At 38.6% G+C, this 26391-nt stretch overlaps 1 protein-coding gene across 7 annotated transcripts in view; it reads right to left on the bottom strand.

Moving 5' to 3' along the window:
* The window catches only part of LOC311437034 (uncharacterized protein), a 97674-nt gene that overhangs the window by 34034 nt on the left and 37249 nt on the right, over positions 1-26391 (bottom strand). For 4 of the 7 annotated variants that reach the window (XR_014693207.1, XR_014693208.1, XM_084519744.1 and 1 more), the window contains exons 2-5: positions 9038-9140; positions 8899-8950; positions 8074-8183; positions 540-600 (exon numbers count right to left, since the gene is read on the bottom strand). Coding sequence is in view for 2 of the 7 variants with exons in the window: in XM_084519744.1 (XP_084375870.1) it covers positions 8114-8183; positions 8899-8950; positions 9038-9140 (225 nt within the window). In the remaining 5 variants the exon portion in view is untranslated. Of the gene's footprint in view, positions 1-539; positions 601-8073; positions 8184-8898; positions 8971-9037; positions 9141-10425; positions 10522-11395; positions 11593-13783; positions 13984-26391 lie in introns of those variants that run through there. The other 3 variants (XR_014693206.1, XR_014693210.1, XR_014693209.1) reach the window with 3 other exon arrangements.

The following is a 26391-nucleotide window of genomic DNA, read 5'->3' as shown; positions in this document are numbered from 1 at the left end:
CATTCACATACAGGTTATATTTCTAAAACGTTTCTGTACCTTCTGTAACATCTTTTGACTTGACAGTTTTAACAAATGGAGAATTCAAGACTACATTATTGCTCATTTCTTAAAGGAGGACAGAAATATTGCTACACAAAGTAAACAATCCACCTAGTAACGGGCATAACAACTCACACAAATACCATGAATTTTGGCTGCACTGAAGATTTTACCAGCATCAGGTCTACAAACCTAACCCTAAATCATTAAAGATTATAAAATAAAAAATGGACACGATAAATTGCAGATACATTTCATAAGGCATAAACAAAATCCAAAGTTAATTTTCCTCCAGGTCTGCAACCAACTGAGTCCTTAACACTGCATTTTGTACGTCTTCATTCAAAGCTGAAAAGCAAAACTTGCTGAAGCTGGTCATTTAGATGTTTTCTTGTGTTATGAAATGTAGCAAGCAAACATAAAAAAGTCCTCAACATAGATCATTAAACATATTTACATTCTACCTTTCGTTTTAATAAAACGACTCAAATGCTTACTTGGTCCTGAAAGACTGCACAGTGAAGGAACTCTTCAGAGCAGGTTCCTTTAGTGGGATACCTGTGAACAAAAATATCAAAATAAGTTTGCTAGACTAAGAAGGTGTGTTAGTCCAGTCTTATTTTTTTTTCAAGCTGGAATTGAGCAGAATAAACATCCTAAATACTACTGTATAGCAAGAAGGCATGTGTATTTCACTGTCCCTTGGATCTCCAGGATTAACTCTGCTCTCAGTGCAAGTTCTTAGATTATCGTTTTAAGGCTCACTGCCAAGAAACCCATAAGTGCCTTATCTTGCTCTTTACAGAAGAATTAAATAGGACTAATACCTTCACGACAAAGTTTATATGAATAGTTCAGGAACACCTGCCTTACGGCTCTCAGGTTTTTTTTTTGGCTGGTGACCACATGCAGGTCATACAAGCCATGCTCAGTTCCCATTGCTAAGCATCACGGCTTGTCTCGGCACTACCCAGTGACCCAACAGCCAGCCCGTCTCTGTGGCTCATGCCCCATCACCATGGCGTGCGCTGTCAGAGCACTGCCTGCCGTGCTGCAAAAGGTTGAAACATGCAGGATCGTGCCCTGGACCTGTCCTTTTGGGGTGGTTGCTGGATGCTGCCCTAACGATCACTCCATCCTGAGCTGCAGTGCAGGGTTCCTCAGCCCTTAGCTCTGAGCTTCTCAACACCACAGCAGCTTTAAATTAAATGACTAGTGATGAACAAAAATTCTTTCCACGTGTATTGTACACTTCAACACACCACTGACAGTTTTAAAAACTCATGCATTAAAATCATTGTCTAGCTATGTATTTAAAACAATTAAGTCATCAGTAATTCGGTAAACGCCATAATAGACTTTTGGAAATTACAAAAGAATCCTTTCCCACGACATACATCGATATGATATTTGTCTAACTAGGTGATCTGCTTATTATGCACCAATTTAATGCTTTCTTAAAATATGTGGCAACAAAAAGCACAAAGGAACAAAGTTACCCTGCTTAATTATTTGACAGCATCAGTTTCAGATTTTCCGACGTGCCAAGCTAACTGAGAATACGTCAGTGCTACCACAGGACCTCCCAGTTCTCTCAGCACCAAAGGGTTAATCCCCCACATTTAATATCCTACCTCAAACGAGAATAATTGTAGCGAGAAGCAGGCTCTTATGGTAGCCTTAGTAAGACCATGCTAGTTCTTCAGAACACAACAGTAAAAAAGCCATGCAAATGGAGATGAATGGAGCACAAGCCACCGAGGTAATTAAAAATGTATTTTCCATCTCCTAGTAATTGAATTGTGTACAAGCTGCAAGTTAATGAGGTCATCTACCCTCGAGCACTGACAGGAAAGCAGGAATAATTATCTTTCAATTTTTTCTTATGTAGCAATTAATTTTAACCATTCGCCTACACCCCACTCCTACTTCCCTCATTCCAGTCAGTCAAAGTCAGAGCTAAGCCGAATTGACAAGCAATTGATATGGTAGCGGCATGGAGCCGCCGAGGCGGGTAAGGTAATCAAGGGGCTGCAGCTGTTGAGGGCTAAGCGCTTCCAGGTGAATGTCACCTGAGATTTTGCATTCTGCCACTCGGAGGACTTGGGACACACAGCAGTGCCTGACAGCACAGCTGGTGCCAGGTGGGCAGGGAGGGGACGGGGCTGGTTTGGGAAGGGAACAGAAGGATGGACAAGGATTGATGAATGGACAAGACTTGAAACAAAATCCCCCCCCCCCCTTTTTTTTTTTTTTAGGACTCATCTACTATCACTGAGTATTGCATACTACATTTTGGAGCTGTACAGAAAAACCACTGTCATGCCTTGGCTTTTAATACGAAAACACAAACACCAATTAGACTCAAAGCCTTATGATGCCTCCCGTAACTATCCGACATGGACTTTCAGCAGCTCTCCACTTAAAAGGAACTAAATGCATGCCAAGACAAATCCATGAGGGAGCGGGCCACAGAGAGCAGTTTGGCACTTTGACCTGCGGACAGAGGCCTCACGAGCTCTCTGCAGATGCCCATGATTGTAATTGGGCTGGCAGTCTCAGCAGCTCTTCCTTTGACCTGCACCATCTTTCAGCAGCTAAAATGAGCTGTTCTGTTCAAAAAAAAAAAAAAAAAAGCAAAAAGCCTCGGGTCTTTTAACAGGGACGGCACTGGCAATGCAACAAATGTATTTAACCATTTCATTCAAATGGTTGAGATCAAAGGCAGGAGGCCCAAGTGTCTGGTTATTAATACTGCTCCTACATTTCCTCCCCTAATTAAGATTACAAATGTCATCAGCACATTGCATAAGAAAGGGAGCACACTGCTGGACTCAAGGATGGCTGTGTGAGCCATACCACAGTGACAACTCATCCCTGTATGTCATACTCCCACGTGCTGTCAGATGTATTTCTTCTCCAATTTTAATTATTATTTTTGGCTTGCATTTTTATGAAGACCTTTCCCAACAGCAAGAATTCTGATTCAGATGCTCTTGCATTCATGAGTTATGACAATAATTGTGCCTTACTCACCTGGCTGGGCAGACTAGCAAAGTCCCATCAGGTAAAGCTCTGTCACTTTTGCAAACTGTGACAAAAATTCTTATATGCACAACTATAACTGCAGACAAACAACGTAAAAATTATAAAAATTATTTTTTAGTGTGAAATTGTTCAGTGGTGGTGTAAACAAAAAAACCTCAGTCCACTGCCTTGGACTTCAAGTCCACAGTCCAGCTGCCGCCTTCTTGTGCTTTTACTAGCCAATTCAAGGTTGTTTTTGAAGTTGATTCTACTTATTTCAGAAGTGTCCAACAAATAGTTTCCTTTTAGATGAGCAGAATTTTCAAAGCAAAACTTGGTAGAAAAGGTAACAGAAGTTAATCCCTTGTGCTTTCCTTCATTAGGAACGAAGACAGTGATTATCATGTAGGCAAAAGTTAGACAACACCTGGAAGAGCAGTACGCATAAAGGTCACCTCAGCTTCAGTATAAAATTAGAATCAGGAATGAAATCAAAGGCAAGCAAATGCCAACATGCAGAGACTGGAGGGAAGAGGAGTCGTCGCTTTCTTTTGAGCGCACAAAGAATATAACAACACGTGACAGCACAATAATATAGTAATAGCAATAATTTCCGTATATTTATCACCTAACTTTCTACATAATTTGCAACTGTCTTCTACTTTTCTTCCCATTGATGGAAGAAAACTCCACAATCTAAAAGCTGTTGGCAAAGGGAAACTTGTATCACACTTGAACTTGTTATCCACCTCCCGTGGATATTTAGAAGTTTGCCTCACCCAGAATGAACATCAATTGTTGCTTCAGCAGGAGACTTCACAATCTTGATTTCTCGTGTACACCTGTAGCACATGCACAGAACAATACCTTCACAAAGATCAGCAAATGGAGTTTTTACAAAAAAAAAAAAAAAAAAAAAAAGCACATTTTGGTCTTGCTGCTTGCCCCTCCATCTCCCCATCCCCAGTTTAACACATTGCAGCTGGGTGCAAACCTGGGACAGTTGCTAACACTGGTGGCAAGTCCAGGTGAAACAAATTCAGAGTATTACAGAGAGAGGCACGTCCATAAAGCTAGTGCTCATTGCTCATAATTAAATTCATTTGAGAACTCTACACACATGGACATGATGGAAAGACATGAATTGTACTACAAAGACAAAATCATTCTCGGTGGTGAGTTAAATGTTGTCAGTCAATCCTAACCATTTCACAGCCAGCTTTCTCTCTGTAATGGCAGATTAAACTTGGCAGACTTGATGGGATGTAATAAACTTCATGTAGTTCCCACTCCTCCTCTTGTTTGCAGAGCTGTGGCATGTTCTCCCTTTTAGGTTTGCTCCAGAGAGCCCAGATAAAACAAGGAGATCAGTTTCCATGTCCTCAGGAGGCTCTTTTGCTCTCATTAGAAGGGAAAGTTCAAATGCACATGCATAAACTGAGGAAGCTACTTCAGCAACTCTCCTGCCTCTGAAGAACAAGAGGACAGAGAAAAGCAGTACTTACTTAAACAGTGCCAGTGGTCATACAGCAAGGACAGGGCTCATAGGAACAGTTCACGTTACGCAGCTTTTTCTATTCTGAACACACAAAATGTGCTGCTGGCTCAGACAAATCCTGGGCATCACCCTGCCTCTCACAGAAGGAAAGAGATGCTGTTTCGTAAGAGCACGCAGCCTTGATCACTTGCTGTGGTTTGTTTTCTTTACCATCTCCCAGCTTCCAAAACTGTCATTTTAGGCATATTTTTTAGGGAATACCCCTGCTTAAACCCTTCAGCATCTGTTTATAGACCTGTTGTCCACGAAGTTGTCTACTCCTTCTTTGAACCTGCAGATATTGCATCTCTACAGCATTTTGTAGCAATTGTTTTTAGTTCTACTACCCACTGCATAAATACTCTCTCTGCTTGCTTGTCTTCAGGGTTTTGTTTGTTTTTAGAAGTTCTCATATTATTTCAACAAAGCATCCCTTTCCCTGCTCTGGTGCTGTCACAAGTAGATCCCAGCAGTAGATACTGGTTAGTAAGAAAGATGAGAAGTTCAGTATAAATCACAGGGGGATTTGAGAAGAGAAAAGGAATAATTCTTGCTGAGGTGTAAACACCTTGTCCTACTTGTAGGAATGTTTTTACTGAAATTAAAGAGGATGCCATTTCCTTACTTCCTTAGTGGGATTTTAAATATCCCAGGTTTACCACCTGGCATAGAGAAGCTAACTTATTTGATGTATTGCAAGTTGCATGGAAATGACATGACTAATTAAAATAAAAACACTGTAAATGTGCAGAACCAGCTTCTAGTGAATGGAAGGTAACTTCTGATTGGGCCAAAATTGACAGGTTTGTGTGAATATTAAGCTCTGACAAATTTTCTTCTAGATACTAATATTAGAATATAGTATTTGTATGAGATATTTATGCACTATTGTCTCTTCACATTAAAACAGTTAGGGTGGACTTCTCTTCTTGCAACTATGAATCACAGTATTTGTGCAAATTCTTTTGCTCACTTCCTGTAAATCTCAGTCTTCAGATTTTTCAGATTTGGATAATCTCCTTTTCTTCTACCACTCCTGAAATGTAAGCCTAGCCCCAGAATCACTCTTTAGCCCCACAAACTTGCATCATACCTGGGCTAACTGCGGTACGTGTCACACATACAGAACTCCGTGACAGTAAGTATGTGACCCTGCTACTAGAAAAGCTCTGTGATCAGAAATCATGCCGCACACGTAACTAACCCCCCCGCCCCCCCCCAAAAAAAAAAAAAAAAAGTTAAACGTTTTCTGTCCAAAAAATCAGAAAGACAAGATGTAAACCACAGCCAGAATACAAAGCAACAAACTACATAAAAAGCCTAAGTCTAGAAAAGCAGGCAGAGAAACATGTAATTGTTTTGCTCTGCAATGAAAAGCCTCTAGCACACAAATTAAATAGAAATCTCTGCTTGGATGCTGAAGCATAAAGGAACTCATGTTCCCGCTACACTACAAGCAAGACACATTGTCACAGACGCACAGGAACAATTACACCTTGATCTAATTTTGTTTAAATACAACCTATACTTTTCAATAATGATCTGCACAGGAGAGCTCATGTGATTTAAACCTATACAAAGTCTGAAGGTACAAACACAAGCCATCCTAAACACCACCACGAGACAAATCAAAACTTCAGATCTGTGCTCAAATGTGATAATCAACGTGTCACTTAGAACTTTTCTCACAACTATCCCAGACATTTTAAGTGCAGTTTTGGTATAGCTTAAGTTTTACAGTGTAAACTGGGACCATCGCAACATCCCAGTCTGTTTGCCTTACTGGATATTTGTTGTATTACTGGGAAAACACTAAATGAAGCAACTGGGAACCTATTCCGTCTCTGACTTTCTGCTGAGGTAGCAGCTAAAAGCTACAGCCCTGCATAAAGATGTACATCCCTGAGCTGTACCAATCTGCAAAAGTAGATGGTCCCACTCCAGAGGCACACCCAGTCCGAGTTTAACAAGCCAGCTCCGAGTTCTCCATTCGTGATATATAGTTGCTGACATAACTGTTGCTAACAATATTTAATTTGAGCCAGATCAAATCCTGCACACACTTTTTCCTGTGGAGAGTAGTAGAGAGATCAATACTAGTTACCTGCTGGAGAGATGCATCTCCTAGAAGCTCTTACAGAGCAGAACTCCTCCACCTCCTACCCCCCACCCCAATAGCTTATTACATAAACATATGCACTAATGAAAGATTTTAAGCTGCACCATTAAATACTTCTGTTTTTCTAAAAAATCTCATCTACCCAGCTGCTGCTTATCAGTCATCCATTTAATTATTGTACTCTGTTGCCTTGATCTGGCTTTGCCACACTGTGATAAATCATGCACAGGTGTACTGCACACACTGCTCCAGGCACAGATCTCCCCACACCCCACCCTTCTCCAGAGGCTCAGACAGGGCATCTATGCTAAATAGATCGTTGCACAAAATTTCACACAAACAAGGAGATGCTTTTTACTTTGTTTTGTTAAAAAGCTTGAGATCTTAAAAGGCCTCTGATCACTCTCACACACTAGTATGTTGATATTCAGTGGATGCCCACTAAAACTTTCAAGATCCCACACAGCAATAAAAAAAAAAAAAAGTATCTTTTAAGGGTATTGCCATTCACTATTTGGCTCAATTTTAATTTCTCATTTCCTCCCTCCTAGTTATGTAAAAATTATAGAATATGTAGAAGTGAATATAGAAAAAAAAATTAGATTTTCAATAAGTGTTCAGGTAAACAATTTATGAAAAAACATGAATTTCTGCTTAAAGCAATCAGGGAAACTTCACTTTCTCCAGACACCAGGATTGAAATCCTGCACGTTAGTTCCAGCTAAGTCAATTTTCTTAAATTGAAAATCCTGACATAACAAAGTTTCATCACTTTTTGTGAAGTGCCATTATTTCTAACTATCCTCAGATTTGAATGCAAATCATCTGTGTCCAGCTATAGCAGGCTTAAAATTCCTTCAAAGATGCTACACAAGCTGAATTCTGCGTCACTGTCCCCTAGCATCAATCCTACATTGATTTATTTCATCTTTCCACTTTACTGTTTTCATTGAAAATGTTATTCCTCCCAAAATGGCACAATAAGCAAAATACTTCACTTTTTTTTCCTAGGAGTTGTCTCAAAAAAGAAAAATTATTTTCGTAGGTATTCTGTACCTATGTAATAGAAACTAAGTTGAATATTGTCTGGTGATTCAAATTACACTTTTCAATTCTGATCAATAGAAATACACTTCATACTTTCATTCTGAAAGCACTCGAATAGGACATCTAGTAATACAACATTGAACTTCAAAATTTTAGCATCTTCTTTCCTTTTAAAGAAACATTTCCATGTGATATTTATCATATTCAGACGATTTGCTGCTTTTCCAAAATACCATTCCATTGCATGACTATTAAAAGGTAAACCCTGAACAAATTATAGTGTATGTGAAATTTTATTTACCTATTTTACAGAGTGAGCTCCAGAAAAGAAGATACACGACTCAGTGAAATATTACCCAGGTCAACACTGCCACGTGGTATGTTACACTATCGACAAATGACATAAGATGACTGAAAGAAGAAGAAAACAAAACTTGAAGTTAGCATCTTCCTTTACAGTACATCATATTCCAGGCAACAAAGATCACATGAAACAATCCTAAGACCGATTTAGAAAACCACGCAGTGATTTCAACACCCAGTCTGTGTCTCTGCAGGAGCAAACTCCAGTAAAGCAGCACTGCCCCACAGCACATTATAAAATTAGCCAAATAAAGACAGACTGCAGGATCAAAGCAGTGAGATATCCCTGCTTTTCTTCTGTTTCCTAGGATACTTCTCTATATACCTAGATTTTGTTCATGTCCATGTTTTAAAATAGTCATTTGACATTTACATCTGAATTAATTCTAACTATAAATACCCCTTGTTATATATCCAGCTAGTTGTAGCACATTAGCAGCTCACCGTATCCATTTCATTAAGATCTTTAGGATTTTAAGTCATCAGTTAATAATCCATCCTTATTATGAAATAGAGCCTCTGAAGTATAACTATTAAAATAAGCCAATCTAGTTTATGCAGGTTTCTGGAGATCTTCTGCCCTTTCAAAACAGTTGCCTATCCTCATAGGAGCACCTGTGCTCTCCTAAATGGTTACTCAGTAAAAACTTCTTAAATTCTGACCAAGAAAGTCAGCCAGTGGAGACAAGCAGCTGGTTTGCACTCCCTGAATCTTTTGATCTCTCTATGGAAATTTCCACTTAAGGTGAAAATGACAACTCACTACTTGACTGGTTCTTGTGACAGAAATATGGCCTGGTCATTGCTCCCACTGCCTGTAAAGACAGTACAACACCTGTTAAAATAGGATGGGCTATCAGTCCTGAGCTAACTAAAAATCCAAGATAGGCGTTTCAGCTTACTCGTAACAGTTGACCTCCTCCACCCATTGAAGCACTCTGCTCTTCCACATTCAAATTCTGCTAGCCCCCCATCCTCCCCCAGCAGAGATGACCACAGGTGTACCTAGAAATGAAGGACACTGTGACAAAGCTTGCTAGCTGAAGTCCAGCTGCAACACAGCTCTCCTCCTGCTTTCTGCACCCACCTAACTCACCGTGACATCAGAAAGAACCTGATCGCCCCTTTGTAATTCCTGAAGCCTACTACGTTATGCCTTCTATGACAGTCAAGCTTACACCTTTTTCACTCAGAAGTCAAGCACTGAAAGTTAAACTGTTTTGGTGGGTTTTGTTTTGATTTTTTCCCCTTTCAGTAAAACAGAAAAAGAAATCAGAACTAATCTTCCCTTAGGACCTTCCCTTCCCCCCAGTTTATGTGGCACAGACCAGCCCGCAATAATCAAACCAGAGCCATTTAGTGTATAGTCTAGTCTTGCTGTGACTAATAGGATGATTGGTTGTATAGCTTCTTTATGGTTGTTCATTATATCACCCTTACATAAAGTAATTTAATTTCAGTGGGATAATTAGGGTATTTCTAATCTAACTGATAGTCTGAATGAAATGAGATTCTCAGAGGGAGATTTGTGTACCAGGAGATTGCTGACCTTCGGCCCCAATTTTCACACAATGTATTAAGCTGACAGCCTTACTTCCAAGCCCTGCTGCACCGGCTCTTCACCACTTGTGCAGAGCTACATGCTGCAGACAGCACCACTGAATGAGGTGGTTCTGCCCCAAAATCCCACTATTAAAGGAAACTATACTATTTTATTTGCATTATAGAAAAATAATCCAGGACATCACTCAGTAGCTGGAAGTGCAGCACTGTTATTAATCTGCCATGTAATGCCAGCAACTAAATTCTCGATTTTCAGGCTCTGCATTACAAGGCAACTTCAAACTTATACAACGTTGACTTGATCAACACCTACACTTTCAGAAGTATTGAAAGAAAAAAACAATGATTGTTCCCCTACAATTTTCTGGAATCAAATATGCAAGAGTGAAGTATGCAGCTTGTACACTGTTGGCAAAGTGAATCAAAGCTATATCGTATTGATGAACCAAAAACCTGGGTTCCTCTAGTGTTCACTGCTCACTGCAGCTGACAAGCAGTATGGACTATCTGACTGGTTAACCTACAAAACCCTCCATTTCTTCACTGTCAGTTATTGCATACCAACACTTTTCTTTCTGTGTCTGTCCCTGTTCCCTGAGAGCTGACATACTCCTTCCCTGCATCCCTATAACACCTTTCTGGCATAGACTGATCCAGCTCTCAAAAGGCTTTTTCCTTCAGCTACGTATGGACTGCGGCTGCTTTAACCTAAGCCTCCTTGTCATACCTGCGGCAGCGTCCCTGCAGTTGCACATTCCTCCGCTGATCCTTGTCTTTACAAAGGATGATATCCTTAAATACCAGAAGCCTTCATCCTACAGACCTTTGAAATTATTTCCCTGTGATTAGTGAGCATCTCCAACCTCAACAGCTTAGCCTTTAATCTTAAGAGTTAACAGAAGTAAAAAAGGCTTTACAAACCAAACCAAACAATTTGCTCTGTCATTTCATTTCTTCTTAGTATTTGATATATAAATATTTGATTTAAAGGTGATTTAAAGGCAGCACATAAGTTATATTAACTTGCAGGCTTCTTTGTCCCAGACTAACAAACAAATCAAGTGAGGTTCTGAAGATATCACTCACAGCCTTTCCTTTTCCAACAAAATAAAATTCTGTATACAGAGTTCCCACTAACTTCAAAATCATCACAATTTGACATAAAATTTTATAGCTACACACAAATAATCAATACACAGCGTCAAGTAAATATATAGAGAGATACTTACTGTATATATACATGTATATATATATATATGCACACACTTAAGTGTTAGCCTGTTCTTTATTTCAACATAATAAAGCATAATTTAACAGAAGTATGTGCACTGGTCCTCTGAAAAAGGAACCTCAATATTTACACTGGAACACAGAGGAAAATATATTAGCTATAGTATTTATGCCTCGACATGTAAAACATTAAACTTCATACAGAAGTAATTCTTTTCAATGAATTATTCTGCAAGTATCACCTTTTTAATGAGAGATACATCATTGTTTTTAAAATAAATTAAAAACAAAACACAATTAACTGCTATTTCTATAGGTCCCTAAAGGCCTTTTCTTTAAAGAACAAGCTCACAAAAAATGCATATTGAAGATTAAGATTTTGCATAGATGGATATTTTAAACATGGAGGGAGAGAAAAGCAGCATAAGAATAGCCCACCTCAATCTTTATTTCACTCTATTTCTCACCTTATCATTATTCAGTAATGGTCATTTGTATTTTTATATTCTTCACCAAGCCTTGCACTTGCAGCCATGTCAGGCCACTTCCTTGGGGATTCGTTGTTAGCAAGTCGCTAACCTGAAGGATGGTAATGGCTCTTTTACAGAAGTAGCAGTCTTGTCAGGACCTATTTAGGAGACTCTTTAATTCATGGTTCATTGACCTGATAAAACGAAGAAGCCGTTACAGCTTAATGGACCAAGGCAGAGCTCACATACAGGAAGTAAAGGCTCTATACTAGAGACGATGAAGGGCTGTTTTCTACTTTTGGATGCATATTACAAACCTTAATTTTAAATATATTTTCAGAGACAAGACAGTATAGATCAAAAGTAGTTCTAAAATAATAAATATTTTGTAGTGTCTTCATCTTAAGATTTATTTAAGGTTATCTTAAGATTTGCCAAAATATTCTACTTGGTCAAAGGAAACAAGTAAATGAACTCCTTTCAGTGCTTGTAGATAAACTCCTGTGAAGTGTTTGTCCAAAAGGTGTAAGAATTAAGAATATTTCACACAGTAAGCCTACCTTGTTTAGTAAGACTAATCCAAAGCAAATGCATTATTGTTACTATGCTAATGTACTTAGCAGAACCAACAATGGATAGCACTGGATTCTGCTCTATTTCTGCCTCTGCCACCAAAAGTCAACACACACCTCAGTATTCATCCATACTTTGGATGAGTCTTCACTCAAAGTATCAAAAACTCTCCTTTACAAAGTAATTTGATGTCCTCAAAAGGGAGGATGCTGTAGACCTGTTTCTATTTTAAGATCCTAATATTCCAAAAATTCTAGTGTTAAGGAATACACCTAATTTAAGCATTTAGTGCTAAAATGCACAAAGTTGAAATTTTATCTATAATCATATGAATATCCATTCATTTGCATGGACAAATACTCATCATTGTATGCACACAGCAGAAGTAACAACTGCCCAGGTTCCCCTGCTTCTGCTCAGGATCCTTCCTCCTCAATAGCACTTCATTTCCTACACTTTTGAGAAAAAGTCAAAGGATAGAGCAACTCTACAAAGATCAGTTATTTTACTTGGAAAACAAGTGATAAGTAAGAGCCCCAGTCTACAGCCCATCTTTTTTTTTTTTTTTTTTTTTTTTTTTTTAAATTAGGAAGACAAGCACTGAAGCCTTCTGCTGGGCTGCACCCTGTTACAATGTGAGGTGGAAGAAGGAAAAAAAAAAAACACAGCTCTTTCGATGTTTGACCAATAAAACACATTGTGAAACCTGGCTAATCCCATAGCCCCTACACTCAAGTTTGAAAGAGCTCCTTATATCATTGCACCTTCATAAAAGTTGAAGGTACTGAACAGTTTCCAAATGATGTTTCACTGCCTCATTGGAGCTTGTCCCTGGACCCTGAAAATGCATACAAAATATTTTAAATCAATACCAGAAAATTATCTTTTTTTGTATAAGTTTTGTCCTGATATCAAACTAAAAGAGCACACAAAAACCATCTCCCCTCCTCTAAAAAAAAAAAAAAAAAAAAAAACTTTATTCTTAGTACAGTTTAATAGAGTGACAAATTGCTATGGTATAGAGAATGTCAGGGAAAGAGAAGACATCTACTTTCACGTATTTCAGCAACATTCAAACCATGCCAGCATTAACAATGATATACTTCAATCACAAGAAACTGTACTAAAGCTTCATTTTTAAAAGCTACAACTGCTATGAAGACATGATTATAAAATTGTATTATTTCTTATCTATTATATTACCACCACCAAATAAAATATTAAAAAAAAAAATATCCAGACTGTTCAAGAAGTCTTGAACGAACGCCACGGTCAGTACTGTTTGAAGGGGGAAGACAAATAACTGCAAACTCAGAATTTTAGGCAAAAATCATCCTTACATAAATTTAACTAATCAAAATCTACTAAGATTTCTACTTTAACATCAAATTTTCTGTTGAATTTTATTTAGATGCAGAGGTCTTGTCACTTCCTTAAAAGCTATACAATAGTAAGGTGTTCTGTGAAATGACTACAACACTAGGTCTCCTAAGAGGCCAATCATACAATTTTTCATTATCAGTCATACAATTCTTAGTCTTATCTGTTTGGTGTTTAAGGCACTGAAGATACTCCAGGAAGAAGTTTCCCACATAGATGCTATACAAATCTCACTAACTACATAACTAACGTGGCCACATTTCAGCAGAAACCATATAACTAAATTAAAAATAGTCCTCCACGATTGCAATGGAAATGCAGGACTAGGCTTTAAAAAGACAAAAATAGTGTCCACTACAGAAACTCTTTTCATAGACGTTTTGTGCTGTGTTACAATCTTGCTATTTTTACCTTAGAACAGTAATTGTTTACCTTGTTTCATCCATTTCTATTGTCTCCACTGATTACTGGAATCATATTTCTAGGGTAAACAAGGTGAAAAAAAGTCTCTCTCCCACTGTCCCATTTTCTGTCAGGAAGGTTTGAAGCAAAGTAGGCCTCCCAATAAGTTTTCTAATCCAGATAAGTAGGGCTAAGATATCTGACAGCTGTTTCACGCTCTTCATCATCATCTGAAACAATCAGTACGCATTAGAGAGTACTTTTCCCTTTACAAAGGTGATAATTAGATAACAAGCTGAGATTAAAGTAATTACAGTTAGACAGCTGGCAAGGCAGCACAGTCATGTTGAAATATTGTTGATACTTCAGCATCTGGTTCTAATAACAGCACAGGCTAAAAGATTTTACATTAATTACAGCACATAATTTAATATAAACATATTTAATTACAATTGATGAGCGATAAACTGTTCAAGAATGACTTAACCCCTTACACATGTCAAAATGATTGGAACTTCATATATATCTTTCCACTTTAGGCACAAGCTGCAGTCAGTATGAAAGGTTAGGAATCTCCATTTTTAAGAAAAGATTCTACCTGGCAAGGTGAATTATTGATATGTTCTTTAAATCTCATTCAAAAACTTGTTAAAATTGATAGCATGCTACAGCATTCAGGACCAGCTTCAGTACGACATTTAGGCAGAACTGCAGCTAAGCCCAAAATTGCCATCTCAGAAATTCCATTGCAGCTGCCACCCAACCCTGAGGCACCTACAGCTCCCTGCAAAGGTTTCCCAAGGATGCTCTCAATTACCCTGATCTTATCAAAGCCAGGCAACACAGAGCCAAGGCTTCCTCCTAAACCAGTTGGGATCTGGAGGCAAGAGCCTGCTCCAAAGGTGCAAGGGGCAGCAGATGCATTTGAAACACTTACCAGATAAGATGCCAAACAGACCTAGGGGTGTAGCTGGGAACCCCTCAAAGGTACAGACCCTAAACATTAACTTTCTTTTACTTCTCTCTGTCCCTATCAGGATCATAATTTCTTGTATTAAAGGTTGTAGCAAGGTTGCTACAGCTTGAAAAATTACAATGGTGTCAAAGAATAGTAGAAATGAGACAAGCTAATCCCTCTGAAAGAAGGGAGAAAATGAAGCCTGATTTTCAGGGAACACACCCTACTCACGAATAGTGTAAGGATCCCAGTACTTACGTTCTCTCCGTACATTCCTCCTTTTCAGCCCAGCCTCTTTCTCAAGCCAGGACCACGTACACCAGCCCTTGGACCAGGAGCCTGGCTCTACCTTCCTTGCAAACAGAGACTACCACAAGGCTACCTGCAAGGCTGGCACGTGTCCTCTTGCAGCCCCAAGGCTCCATTCCTATCTCCTATCACAGTCTGGCCACGCACATGTATAAAATAAATTATCGTCTTTGGGCTCCTGCCTGACACTCCCCTGAGTCAGTGAACTCTCCATGCTGTAACTACATGTACATCTCTCTTTGCAGGAATATTTTCATGTTTACATCTGACAAAACCAAAGTTTTGTGTCTGACCAGCACTTAACTTATTAAAAAATATCTTCTGACATCTAAAGCTTTTTCAGGTGAAATGATGAAAAAAGGTGAGAGAGGCAGGGTATATCGTCATCCTGAAGATGGCACATAATAAGTAATACACATACATGTATGAGAAGTGGGCACTGATCATGATAGAGGACCTAAATACATTACTGTACTTAACCCATTATAACCAGAATATTAACATTGGCTTCCCTGAAGAAAAAGTCAAAGATTAAATTAAGATGGGCTTAAATGATAGCATATGGCCTCTGCTATAATTTGACTGAGTATCTTTTCACATTTTCTCCCCTCCCGTCACACACACACACTTTCTGGTTATCTTAAGAAAGGTGCAGACGAAAACAGACCTAAAACTAAGGTGCAGACAAGCATAATTCTCTTTCCCAGACCAACCATCATTACAATTATACACAGGATGCTTTTGAAGCACACCTTACCCAGCACTGACCCTTGGTATCTGTAGTGCACAGCCTACGTGGTGTTTGACCAGTTCAGTTAGCACAATGTGTCCATCCAGCTGTAGGATTTCTGGCAAGGCTAAATCTTATGAGCCTGTTCCCCAAGTCCTACCAGTTTCCCAAAATAAGGCAGGATTTTAGCATACCACATTATTATGGAAAAAAAAAAAAAAAAAAGGCAAAAAAGCATTAAACATTAAACTGGACAGAATGCCAGGGAGAACTGTAGTCCCATAATTATCATAATCATATGTCCCTTACAGGGACCAGGTCAGCAAAGAGAACGAACACTTCTTGGAAACTGATGAGCACTGCCAATTTTTATGTAAACGTTTATGCACAAATCTACTTCTTTCTTATAAATAGTCTCAGATAAAGGCATTGGATTTCTTCAAAATAATCAATGTTCATCTCTTTGCTCCAACCTTCTTTAGCAACACATAATATATTCCACTTCCCTGGGTAATGACATATAGAAAAAAAAATGAAACATTTCTCTGTGCTGTGGAGCAAACAGCTCCCATTGCTGGGATGCTCAAAATAACAAGCCCTTTGGAACCATTAGCCTAAAAACTGAGTAGGCTGCAATATAATTAATTCAGGAGAAATCATGAAGAACTTAATTTTCTACACACTTCTTTCCTTGTTTTCTAATCATTCATTTTAAATTTCTGGACAAATGAGTCATTCCACAGATATAGCCAAATGAAGTACAGTAAGTGCTACCTACTTGAAATCCTGTAGTTAACGAATCATTATTCACTTACTTTCCATTTTATTTACTCCTATAAATGTAACTAACAGCCTCTTCACAATTTTAATCTGTCCAACAGATTTTTCCCATGATAAACTTTTTTTTTTTGTTTCAACCAAAATCTCTGCATCTATCCTCAATTTCTTGTCATTTTTTGAATTTCTATCTTGTGTTATATCTGGAAGGCCAAAACCACTTAATTATTCGCTTGGACTCACAGCTTCTCCAACTGTCTACTTACTCTTCTGAGCTACAATCACCCAAAACCAAAGCCAAATTCCACTTATGACATGCAGGCGAGACCTAAACAAATTTTTCTGCCATTACCACCGCGGTCCTCAATGTGCTTAGGGAAACAGAATACGTGTTGTTGGGTTGGTACACAGCAAGGACTTGGCTTCACTACCCCGTGCAAATGCACCAGCCATTTCCCCAAATGCTGATAATTTGTACATAGTTCGCACAGCTAGTTTCTGTCAGCAAGACCACAGAAAGAAAGGTTTTATCTTTAGCCTGAAGTGACTACTGCAGAGTATACAGTTAGTTTCCTCAGATTTTCTTTGTATCTCTGAAAATGACATAACCTCGCTATTCTACATGTCCCCTGAAACAAGTAGAAGCTTGTTGAAGCTCTGATATTGGGCTGAAAGAGAGAAAGCATAGCAAAACTGACGTTATTCCACTTGACCATTGCCTCTCATCACTTAGAACAATGGCAGCCTTACCCCAAAACTCAGGACAAAACAAAGAGGCTTAGATACAGAGCTATGTTACTGCAAACTTAGGCTTGAGAAGGGAGACGGACAGTAAGCAGGGCAGGAGGAGGGAGGAGAGATGATGGGGAGGGAAGGGAAGATGACAGCTTCCCATCTTTCAACCCTGGTGGCTAATCTCTTAAGCAACAAACCACGAGTTACCTTTTCAGAAGAGGTTCAGTCCAAGAGAACCTCAAGGTTCAAGAGAACCCCAAGGTCAAAAAAGGTAACTAAAAATCCACTTGCAGCTCAAGCTCACCACATTATCTCACATCAGTCGCTGACCTCACCAGTAGTGTCAGGGCAGGGTAGGAGGCAGCAGGCATCCACACTGTACTTGTCATTGTGCTGGGCAGTCACTGAGGGGCTTCAGCAGGCTTGGCTTTCTGTACACAAATGTATAGGAAGAAATGGGATGCACTCTGGTATGTCTTTGTGGACTATCACATTATCAAACATAAGACCCACGTTTCTTGATTTAACTCTTCTCCTCTACCCAGTCCCACTGCAGAGGGGAGTAAGCAAGTGGCTGCGCGGCGCTTTGTCACCTACCAGGGTTAACCCACAGCTACACAAAAACCAGCACTGCTCCACAGCTGATTTGCAAACTTATCTCACCTTTGTTTCCTCTATTCTGAGTAAACACTGGCTGGCTTGTCTGCACTGTGGGCCGTATGCCACAGATACCTTTTTAATAATCCCTACACACTACTGTATTAGTTACAAATGTAGTAAAAGATCCACCCTTGACTATGATCATTCAAGTGCTTGCAGCAATACTTCAGACAGATCTAGCATATGACACAACAAATACCACACAAAACATTTTGCTGTGTCTCTTTCTGGGTTATTTTTAAAGCAAATTATTTAATAGACCTGCTTAGACTGTGGCCACACAGACAGCTGAGCTGGCACAAGACGATTCTTGCACTGGCAGGCACAGCAGGGGGAAAAAGCCAAAAAGTGAAAAGAGGAAAAGGACCCCTTACACTGCAGCCACTGCAGAAACTGTAACAGGGCTGTCACACCACCAAAACACCATTTCATGGTACACTGGCATGGCAGCAAAGCAACCTGGACAGTTTCTCTGAATGCCTGTTCCCAAGCATGCAGAGCTGTTAGCCCTTAAAGTGCTGCCGGTAGAGCTGTCTGTGGGGTTACAGTACAAACCCACTGCTAAAAATGATTCACATAAGGAAGGAAATGAAGAGAGTTTTTTGGAACAGGGATTATTCTGGTTTATAGGTGGTGGCAGCATTGTTTGCACGCAACTGCTAGTCAAGAGCAACAAAGCAGCAGCAAGAGGAAAGAAGGGAGCCTCTGTCACCTCAGAGCTCAGAGAAGAGCCTCAGCACTTCATGGACAGACCCGTTCAGTCTGCCTGAGGATTCAACTCACCGTTCTAGCACTCTTCAGGTCCTACCAGTGAAGTGTAACCTAACACAGAAGTGCAAGACAGATGTACAATATAACTTTGAAATCAACTATGTAAATAAATACACAAACTACTCCCTGTGGAGACACACACATACCTGATCAGGTAATGGTTGATTATAAAATCAAAGCAGCTGTAATTGACAACATGGTTTGCATGCCCATGTTTATCATTATCCCTCTGTCTCATTTGTATTTTTGTAAAGTAAGCACAGGGAGTATGTTGTCAATAAAATCCGCGGTCCCCGATTTCACAAAGTAGCTAGATAACAGATGTTTTTGTGCACTTGTCCCAGAAATCATGGTGTAAATCACATCAACATAATGCTATATCAAAATAAAATAAAATTAAAAAAAAAAAGGAAAAAAAAAAGAAAGATGTACTACCCTGGGCATCACACTGTTGGTAATTTATGGAGAAATAATCATAGGCCTCAGCTACGTAAATGATAAATATTTGTTGATGAAAGTCCTTTATATTGTATACAGAAACAAGGTTTAGGAACACATTTCTGTAATTATAAAAAGCAACAAACCTTCAGTCTTTTACTGCTGTCAGAACAATCTGAGCCCATGAACACTCACTGTCAGATGGTTTTAGGTTCACACCTCTAACACGGCAGCTCCCATGCAAAGGATTTTTGCGTTCCTCTCTTCTTCCCACTCCCCCATACACGCCACCTGCACACTGGCACTGTCCATCCCCACTCTCATTTTGGCTGAGGAGGGACAATGTTTGTTTTGCCACCCATCACGTCTCATATTGCATGTGGGATAACAACTCATATAATGCACAAAATATAAATATATAAGCAGAAACAAGAAGGCCAAAGATTCAGCCTTATATTACCTCTTCCATATTTGGACTTTGTTTCCCTAATCTCCTTGTGCCTTTCTAATCTGTTTTACTTCATGTCCTTCACCTACTGCTGTCTTCCATTCATCTTCTTGATTAGAGCAGAGGCATACAATGCAAACCAGTGTCCCATTTTCCTTTTCAGCCTCCAATCAAAACAGACAACCTCAGCCAAACAAAGAAAAAAAATAAAACCTGAAAACCACATCTGCTCCACAAAGCACTCCAGATGCAATGCCTACTGGCCATGCTGCAATTGTTCTGTGCGACTGCTCATGCCTCTTTAGAGCTGACATGCTTCAGGGCAGAAATTCCTTTGTCTGGCACATTTACCTTTTGTGAAGCACACCGTACACTTTGAGGTGAGCACAGGGCACCTAGTTTTGATGTAGGTTCAAAAAAAAAAAAAAAAAAAAAGGAAAAAAAGACATACAAACCAGGTCATCAATAGAGATGAAAACTAAAGACCAAGCTCTGACCAATGAATTTGAAAGTTTCTTCAATGGAGAGATTTCAGATTGACAACAACTATTTATATTCACTAAATCCAACACAACTGAGGGACAAGAGGTGAATTCTAACATCGGGCGAGGTAGAGGTGAGACACAAATCTTTATCTAAATGTCCCCAGATTTTGAAGTTCAACTCTAGATCAACACCTTGAAGTCCATGGTATCTCCAGTGCATGTGGTTTCTTCATCAGGAACTTTTTGTGCAGTTTGTTTGTTGATCTTTTTTTTTTATTATTATTATTCTCTTTTTTCTTTTCACAGAATACACAAGTAATTAAGTTCATCTACAAGGACAGAAATTTCGTTTTATTATTTGTCATTTAGAATAGATTTGGACTCCGGGTGGGATGTTAAAATAGGCAATATTTAAAAATTAGCATATTTACCATAACCATTTTAAAGCAATTTACATCCATCATTTCTTCTTGCAGGTTACATATACACTAATGTCCACCCATGTGGACACATCACAGTACTAAAGAAAGAAAAACTGCATGTGTCTGAAGAGTAGTAGGCAGTTTTGACAGACATGCTGCAAGGGCAATGGGACTACTTAATAAAAAGTAGCTGAAAAGACTCGAGCTGATAGAAGTTGTTGGACTGTAGCACTGCATGCTAGCACAGTTTGATCTTTTCCTTCCATTAGAGGAAAAAACTGTTATGCAGCTCTCAAAGTAACTAGAAATAGAGCCTGGGAAACAGATCCATGGCTCTGGTTCTTGCCTTTGCTGAGAGAATTATGTTCCACTTTTAAAAAAAGAAATCTAGCCAGAAAACAGAAGTTTCAGGAAGCTGCAAATGTACATTTACTTAGATAAATTTATTCACAAGCTGAAATAGTGCATTTTAAAAATGTTTTCTTTATTTAATTTAATGAAAAAGTATTCATCTTTTTGATAGGTGATAATTAACCATTATTCTGTCATAAACAGAAAAGAAAGATGTACCTATGCAGCATTTAACTGAGTATTGTGTTAATCACACTGCAATGACTCAAAACACAAAACCAAAGCAGTGAAGTTTCTTATATGAAGTGTTTCTTTTGCGAAGGAAAAGAGCCTGAACATCTCTGAAACTTAACTCATGATCACATAAATGAACCTTCATTTCAGTTTTACCAAACCCATTCTGAATTAATCTTGAAGACAAATAAAAGTTGAGCAGTTGTTACAAAGAGAGATTTCTGTAATTTACACAGATATTGAATATTAATGTTTTAAAACTTCTCTGCACCCACAATTTTAAGAAGTTAGGTGCAATCCCCCAGATATCTCATGCTTTAAGTTAAATGTTTAGCAGCCACATATTTATCTGTCTTAGTAACTGACAGAGAGGTGGGCAGATCTGGAGCTCCGCAGGGCTGATACGTTGCCATTAGAATGGGGAGAAACAGCAAAGAGTAAGAGTAAGAGAGTAAAATCAAGCACTGTGCTCAAAAGTGCTCAGGAGGGTGCCAGAGCATGGGCTAGCTAACATGCTTGCACATTAGCCTTCCCAATAGGAAAAGTGTTCAATTGAGCTTCTCGGAAATCGGTAACCACACATTAACCATGATATGCAGTACTTTCTGCAAAGTAGCAGCCAAGGCTTCCCACTGATCAGCTAAGTCCAGGGGTAAGGTTCACCAACCAAGTAAAACATTTTACATATAGCATTTGAATTTAAATATAGCTAAAGTAGAAAACGTATGGGTTTAGATATACTTTTTTTAAGTAGAACAAAGAAAAATAAAGTTTAGGCATAAAGATATATAAGGTCCTCAACTGAATACCTTTAGATTAAAATGGTTTTAAAAATACATTTCCCACTTTTCACCAAGTACAGGAATACCATGGACTTTCATAATGGAAGAGAGGTTGTGAAGGACTTCAAAACCGTAAGTTAATGTCTTTGAGTGGGTACATTGGCATGGCTGATCCTACAGAAAGCTAAGAATTACTTTACAGGCTTTCAAGAGCCCCATAATAGCTCCAAATCAGTAGTCATATGATTAATATAACAAATCCAGCACTAGATTTTATTTCCATCTTACTTACAGAAAATATAAAAGCCAATCTGACCCAGTTCAGTCTCGCTTGAAACCTCCAGAGAATTATGAATACATCTATAACATGAGAAAACTCATTTAAAAACAGATTAACATGCAAATCTGGTTTGAGTTATTCCATTTACAGCTTTTATATTTTTCCCCAAAAGTTGAGCAACACATGGACTGTGTTTGCAGAAAAGGGCCTGCATATCTGAAGTGCTACATCTCAGAAACAACTACCGTAACATTTTCCATTTTCTTCAAACGAACAATATATGAAAGTCAGACAAAAATTGTGGCAGATGGATTTTTCCCTGAAGGTAAAGCCTCATTAAATAAAAGAAACAAAAGCAAAAGGAATTTGTACTAAAGACTTCATTCCAGAAGTAGGAAGAGGTAGTTTGGCCTATGTGGATACAACTCTATTGCTCAGCATCTTCAAATGCAGATTGTTGTTCAGTCCGATGCCAATAAAGGCAGTAGAAGCACACTGCACTGGGCAGAAAGTATTCCTGCAGCAGATATGTGCAATACAAATGAATACAAAGTCCAAAAAAGTGGAAAAAGTGGCTCAAAAAGAATCCAAAAAGATTATCTCCATTAGTCTGCACAAGACTCAGTCCTTATAAGACCCAGTCTATATGAGACACTGAACAAGTTATAGTAAGGGTTTTAACAAAAAAAAAAAAAAAAAAAAAAAGTTAAAGAAAATAGGAAACTATCAACTATAACAGTGTGAACTTTCAGAAGTAATTCCCCCCCTAACATCTAACTGCAAAATGTCTATTTTTACACAAAAATTGGAAAAAAAAAAAAAAAAAAGTTGTAATTTTTCTTCCCCAGTCTGTTACTTACCACCGCTATCACTCTTTCTACACCTTTAGTCCTGAAGCTGGGTTGGGACACTAAAATACCCAAATCTGAGCTCTGCTTGCACACTACGTGCTTGATAAGTGAAACTGCAGAGACTGACAAGAACCCAGGAATCAGGACTGGTGAACCTGACACCAGAATCACCAACTTGATGCCTGTGCCCATCCAAAATTCTCTTCAGAAAAGGAAGCTTTCCCTACCCCTTCAAGGACATGGTTAATGATATGCCCCAGGATTACCTAACTGTAACCACATCATGTTGGAAGACAGTCCCCCAGGTCATGAAAACATAACAAGGACCAGGAAAAACAAAGATGCAACAGAGCTCTACATCAGCTGTGCACAGCATAAGGCTTGCATGAGGTTTGCGCAGGACAGCCAGCTGAAGCTGAATCATGGAAGGGCAAGGAAAACATACTGGAGGAGTTCAGAGCCACCACTCAGGTCCCTTTGACTGAAGGTGCACACACGGTTTGCTAATCCAGTCCACAGAGACTGAGATATGAAGTATTACTCTTGATTTAGGATGCCAACACTCTTAGATATGATTCCTCATGGATGTTACTGCCATTTCCAGTTGGCTAGAGTATACTAAAAAAGAGGTGTTACAAGTAATTAGGATTGCATTTGCATTGTACAGAAGCCAAAATTTAGTATATGAAGGACAAGCAGTGAAAGCGGTACCTAGAACTTACCTGGTTATTTAAAGAATATAAGGTGGCTACATGAAAAATGGATCAAATCCCATTGCTTATCTCCATCACAAGCTGTGCAACACACCAAAGACTGAAGACATGAACTGACATTCACTGGAAGTACATTCAAACACAGTTTCAAACTCTTTGTATCTTATTTTTGTACGTTAATTTTTAACTATAAATACTGAAATCATTACATTGAGCCCTGCTGGTAAAACAGAGTAAAGTTATATTTAAAATCTCTCTGTTGCTGAGATAAAAGTGGTAAATTTAGGATGCAATGCTTTCACAGAGACAGTGGAGTAGCAGAAAGGCAAGGGAGCATTCAGAGTGACCTAAACCTCGAGACTAAGCTTTGGGAGCCTCCCAGCTGCAGAGCACAGCTTGGCAGTCTGCAGAGGATTGGAGAAGAGGGCTGCAATGCAAGCTGCCAGGCAAAACAATGAACTTCCAACAGCCCACAGGAGCTGCATCCCCGCTTCAGGGGCAAAGGGAATCACTGAGCAATTCCCGGGGTACTAAAGCCTTGTGTCAGCCAACATTGCATGCTTCTGACAGATCAAAGTGGTCCAAAAATCAGAAACCGAGCCTCCAAAAATGAGCAATGCCACAAACGTGTTGATAGTTTTGATAAATGCCACTGCAGACATGCAAATCAAAATAGATCTGGATTACATGTTTTGTCAAGTTTAAGTGTATTTAGTGGAAACAGAACTGTGAAATTAAGAACAATTAAGAGCAAAAGTGATTTACAAAGATATCCCTGCCAATGGCCAGGATGTGTTTTTCTCAAATCTTTGTTTATCTTGTTAGCTGTATACTTTTCCAAAATGATAATATCTACATTAAAATATGAATTACCTCAATAGACTTAAGACACACACTCAACTTCTCTGCTAGAAGAATCAAAGATCTGGTACCTACATTAATCTAATGAAATTATTTCCAATTTAAGGCTGAAATTCTTTATCTTTTTTGAAATATACAATGACAAAATGGAATGTCCTATTAATATTAAAGGACAGTAACTAGTAAAAGTCAGATAGTTCAAAGTTAAATAGAATGATCTGCCATCCCCAAGCACTGATACACATATTCACAGTAACATCTACAAACTTATCTGTTCTAACCTCAACAGAGCAGTACAGTTGCTAATTGAACATGGAGAATGGGTTTGTTCCATCAGATGTGCTCATTTCTCCTAAGAACACCCTATGGAATATCAAATGTACTAAATATAGCTGTCAACATTAAAAGCATGCAACTTGAAAGTGCTATTAAAGAGCTAAGTGTACTTCACTTGGCATTATAAAGCCAAAGCCCTCTTTAAACATACATCATGTTATTAGAGACAATTCACATTAATGCAAAAATCATCATTCTTAATTTATTTTACAAGACATGTCTAGGCTATTTCCAGGCTCAAGAGTTCCTCAATCTCTCCTAGGCTTACTGGTAATTACTTAAATGAATCAATACTGTTTCAAGTAGGACAAAAATAGAGATTTTACTGTAGCAAATGAATATATTAGTTTCCCATCCCAAACCAACTGCTTCCAGGTAAAGCTTCAAAATAAGAAGTGATGCAACATGTACAAGTGTTCACCAATATGTTGTTCTATTTCATTTGCAACTGCAGTGTCTAGACGCTGTAATTTATTTTTTTTTAACCTTGAATAAATGACCTGTGTAATTATTACAGGTTTTTAATAAGAAACACTGGAAGACTCCTAGGAAAGCCCCTGCACAGTAGTAGAGGCTACTTGCCTTCCCTCCTGTAAATACACACTAGCTTTGTGGGAGAAAAAAAAAAAAAAAAAGAAAGAAAGAAAGAAAGAAAGAAAGAAAGAAAGAAAGAAAGAAAGAAAGAAAGAAAGAAAGAAAGAAAGAAAGAAAGAAAGAAAGAAAGAAAGAAAGAAAGAAAGAAAGAAAGAAAGAAAGAAAGAAAGAAAGAAAGAAAGAAAGAAAGAAAGAAAAAGAAGAGCAAAATGGAAGTACGAATGTATCTAGAAGTAACTAGGCCTGAGGAACAACTCACTAAAATAACAAGCATTGTTTTTAATGCTTGTTATACACAATTACTGTATATCTGCTTCCTTTCATTAGCCTCTTGCTTCCATCTCTACAATTCCATCCAAATTAACAGCACCCCACAGATCCTGTTCAAGAGCAAATTTAACGTGAGTAGCAGATACTTTGGTCTCTGTCAGAGCTCTCAGTAGCACTGATGGAAGCTCAATTCACTGAGGAATACTGGAGTTAAGCACCACTACTAAAAGTAGTGACATTAAATACTTTGGGCAAAACATTTTCATTTAACATGACCCCTACCGTGTACCTCTGTTAGTCTGCTTGCTTGTAAAACATGCAAAATTCATTTCAAAGACACGTGATTTTAAGCACCATGGTATTAAGCCCAGCAAGCAAGTCATGTGTCTTCCTTAAATTTCTCCTCCTCCTAATTTGTATGAGTTTATACAATTTTAGCTACTTCATTTCTACCCTAAAGAATGCACTGAGATCACTCTTATTTTAAAAACACTTCGGCTTAAACACAGGATGGGATTCAAAGAAATACAAAAAAGAAAATACCCCAAAACACAAACCAACAACAAAACAACACGCTTTCCAAGAATAACATCCAGTCTTCCCTTAACTAACAGAATTGCTACTCAAATCATA

This window comes from Aythya ferina (genome assembly GCF_964211825.1).
Source record: "Aythya ferina genome assembly, chromosome: 5".
Lineage (NCBI taxonomy): Eukaryota > Metazoa > Chordata > Aves > Anseriformes > Anatidae > Aythya > Aythya ferina.
This window is presented reverse-complemented; position numbering and strand designations above follow the sequence as displayed.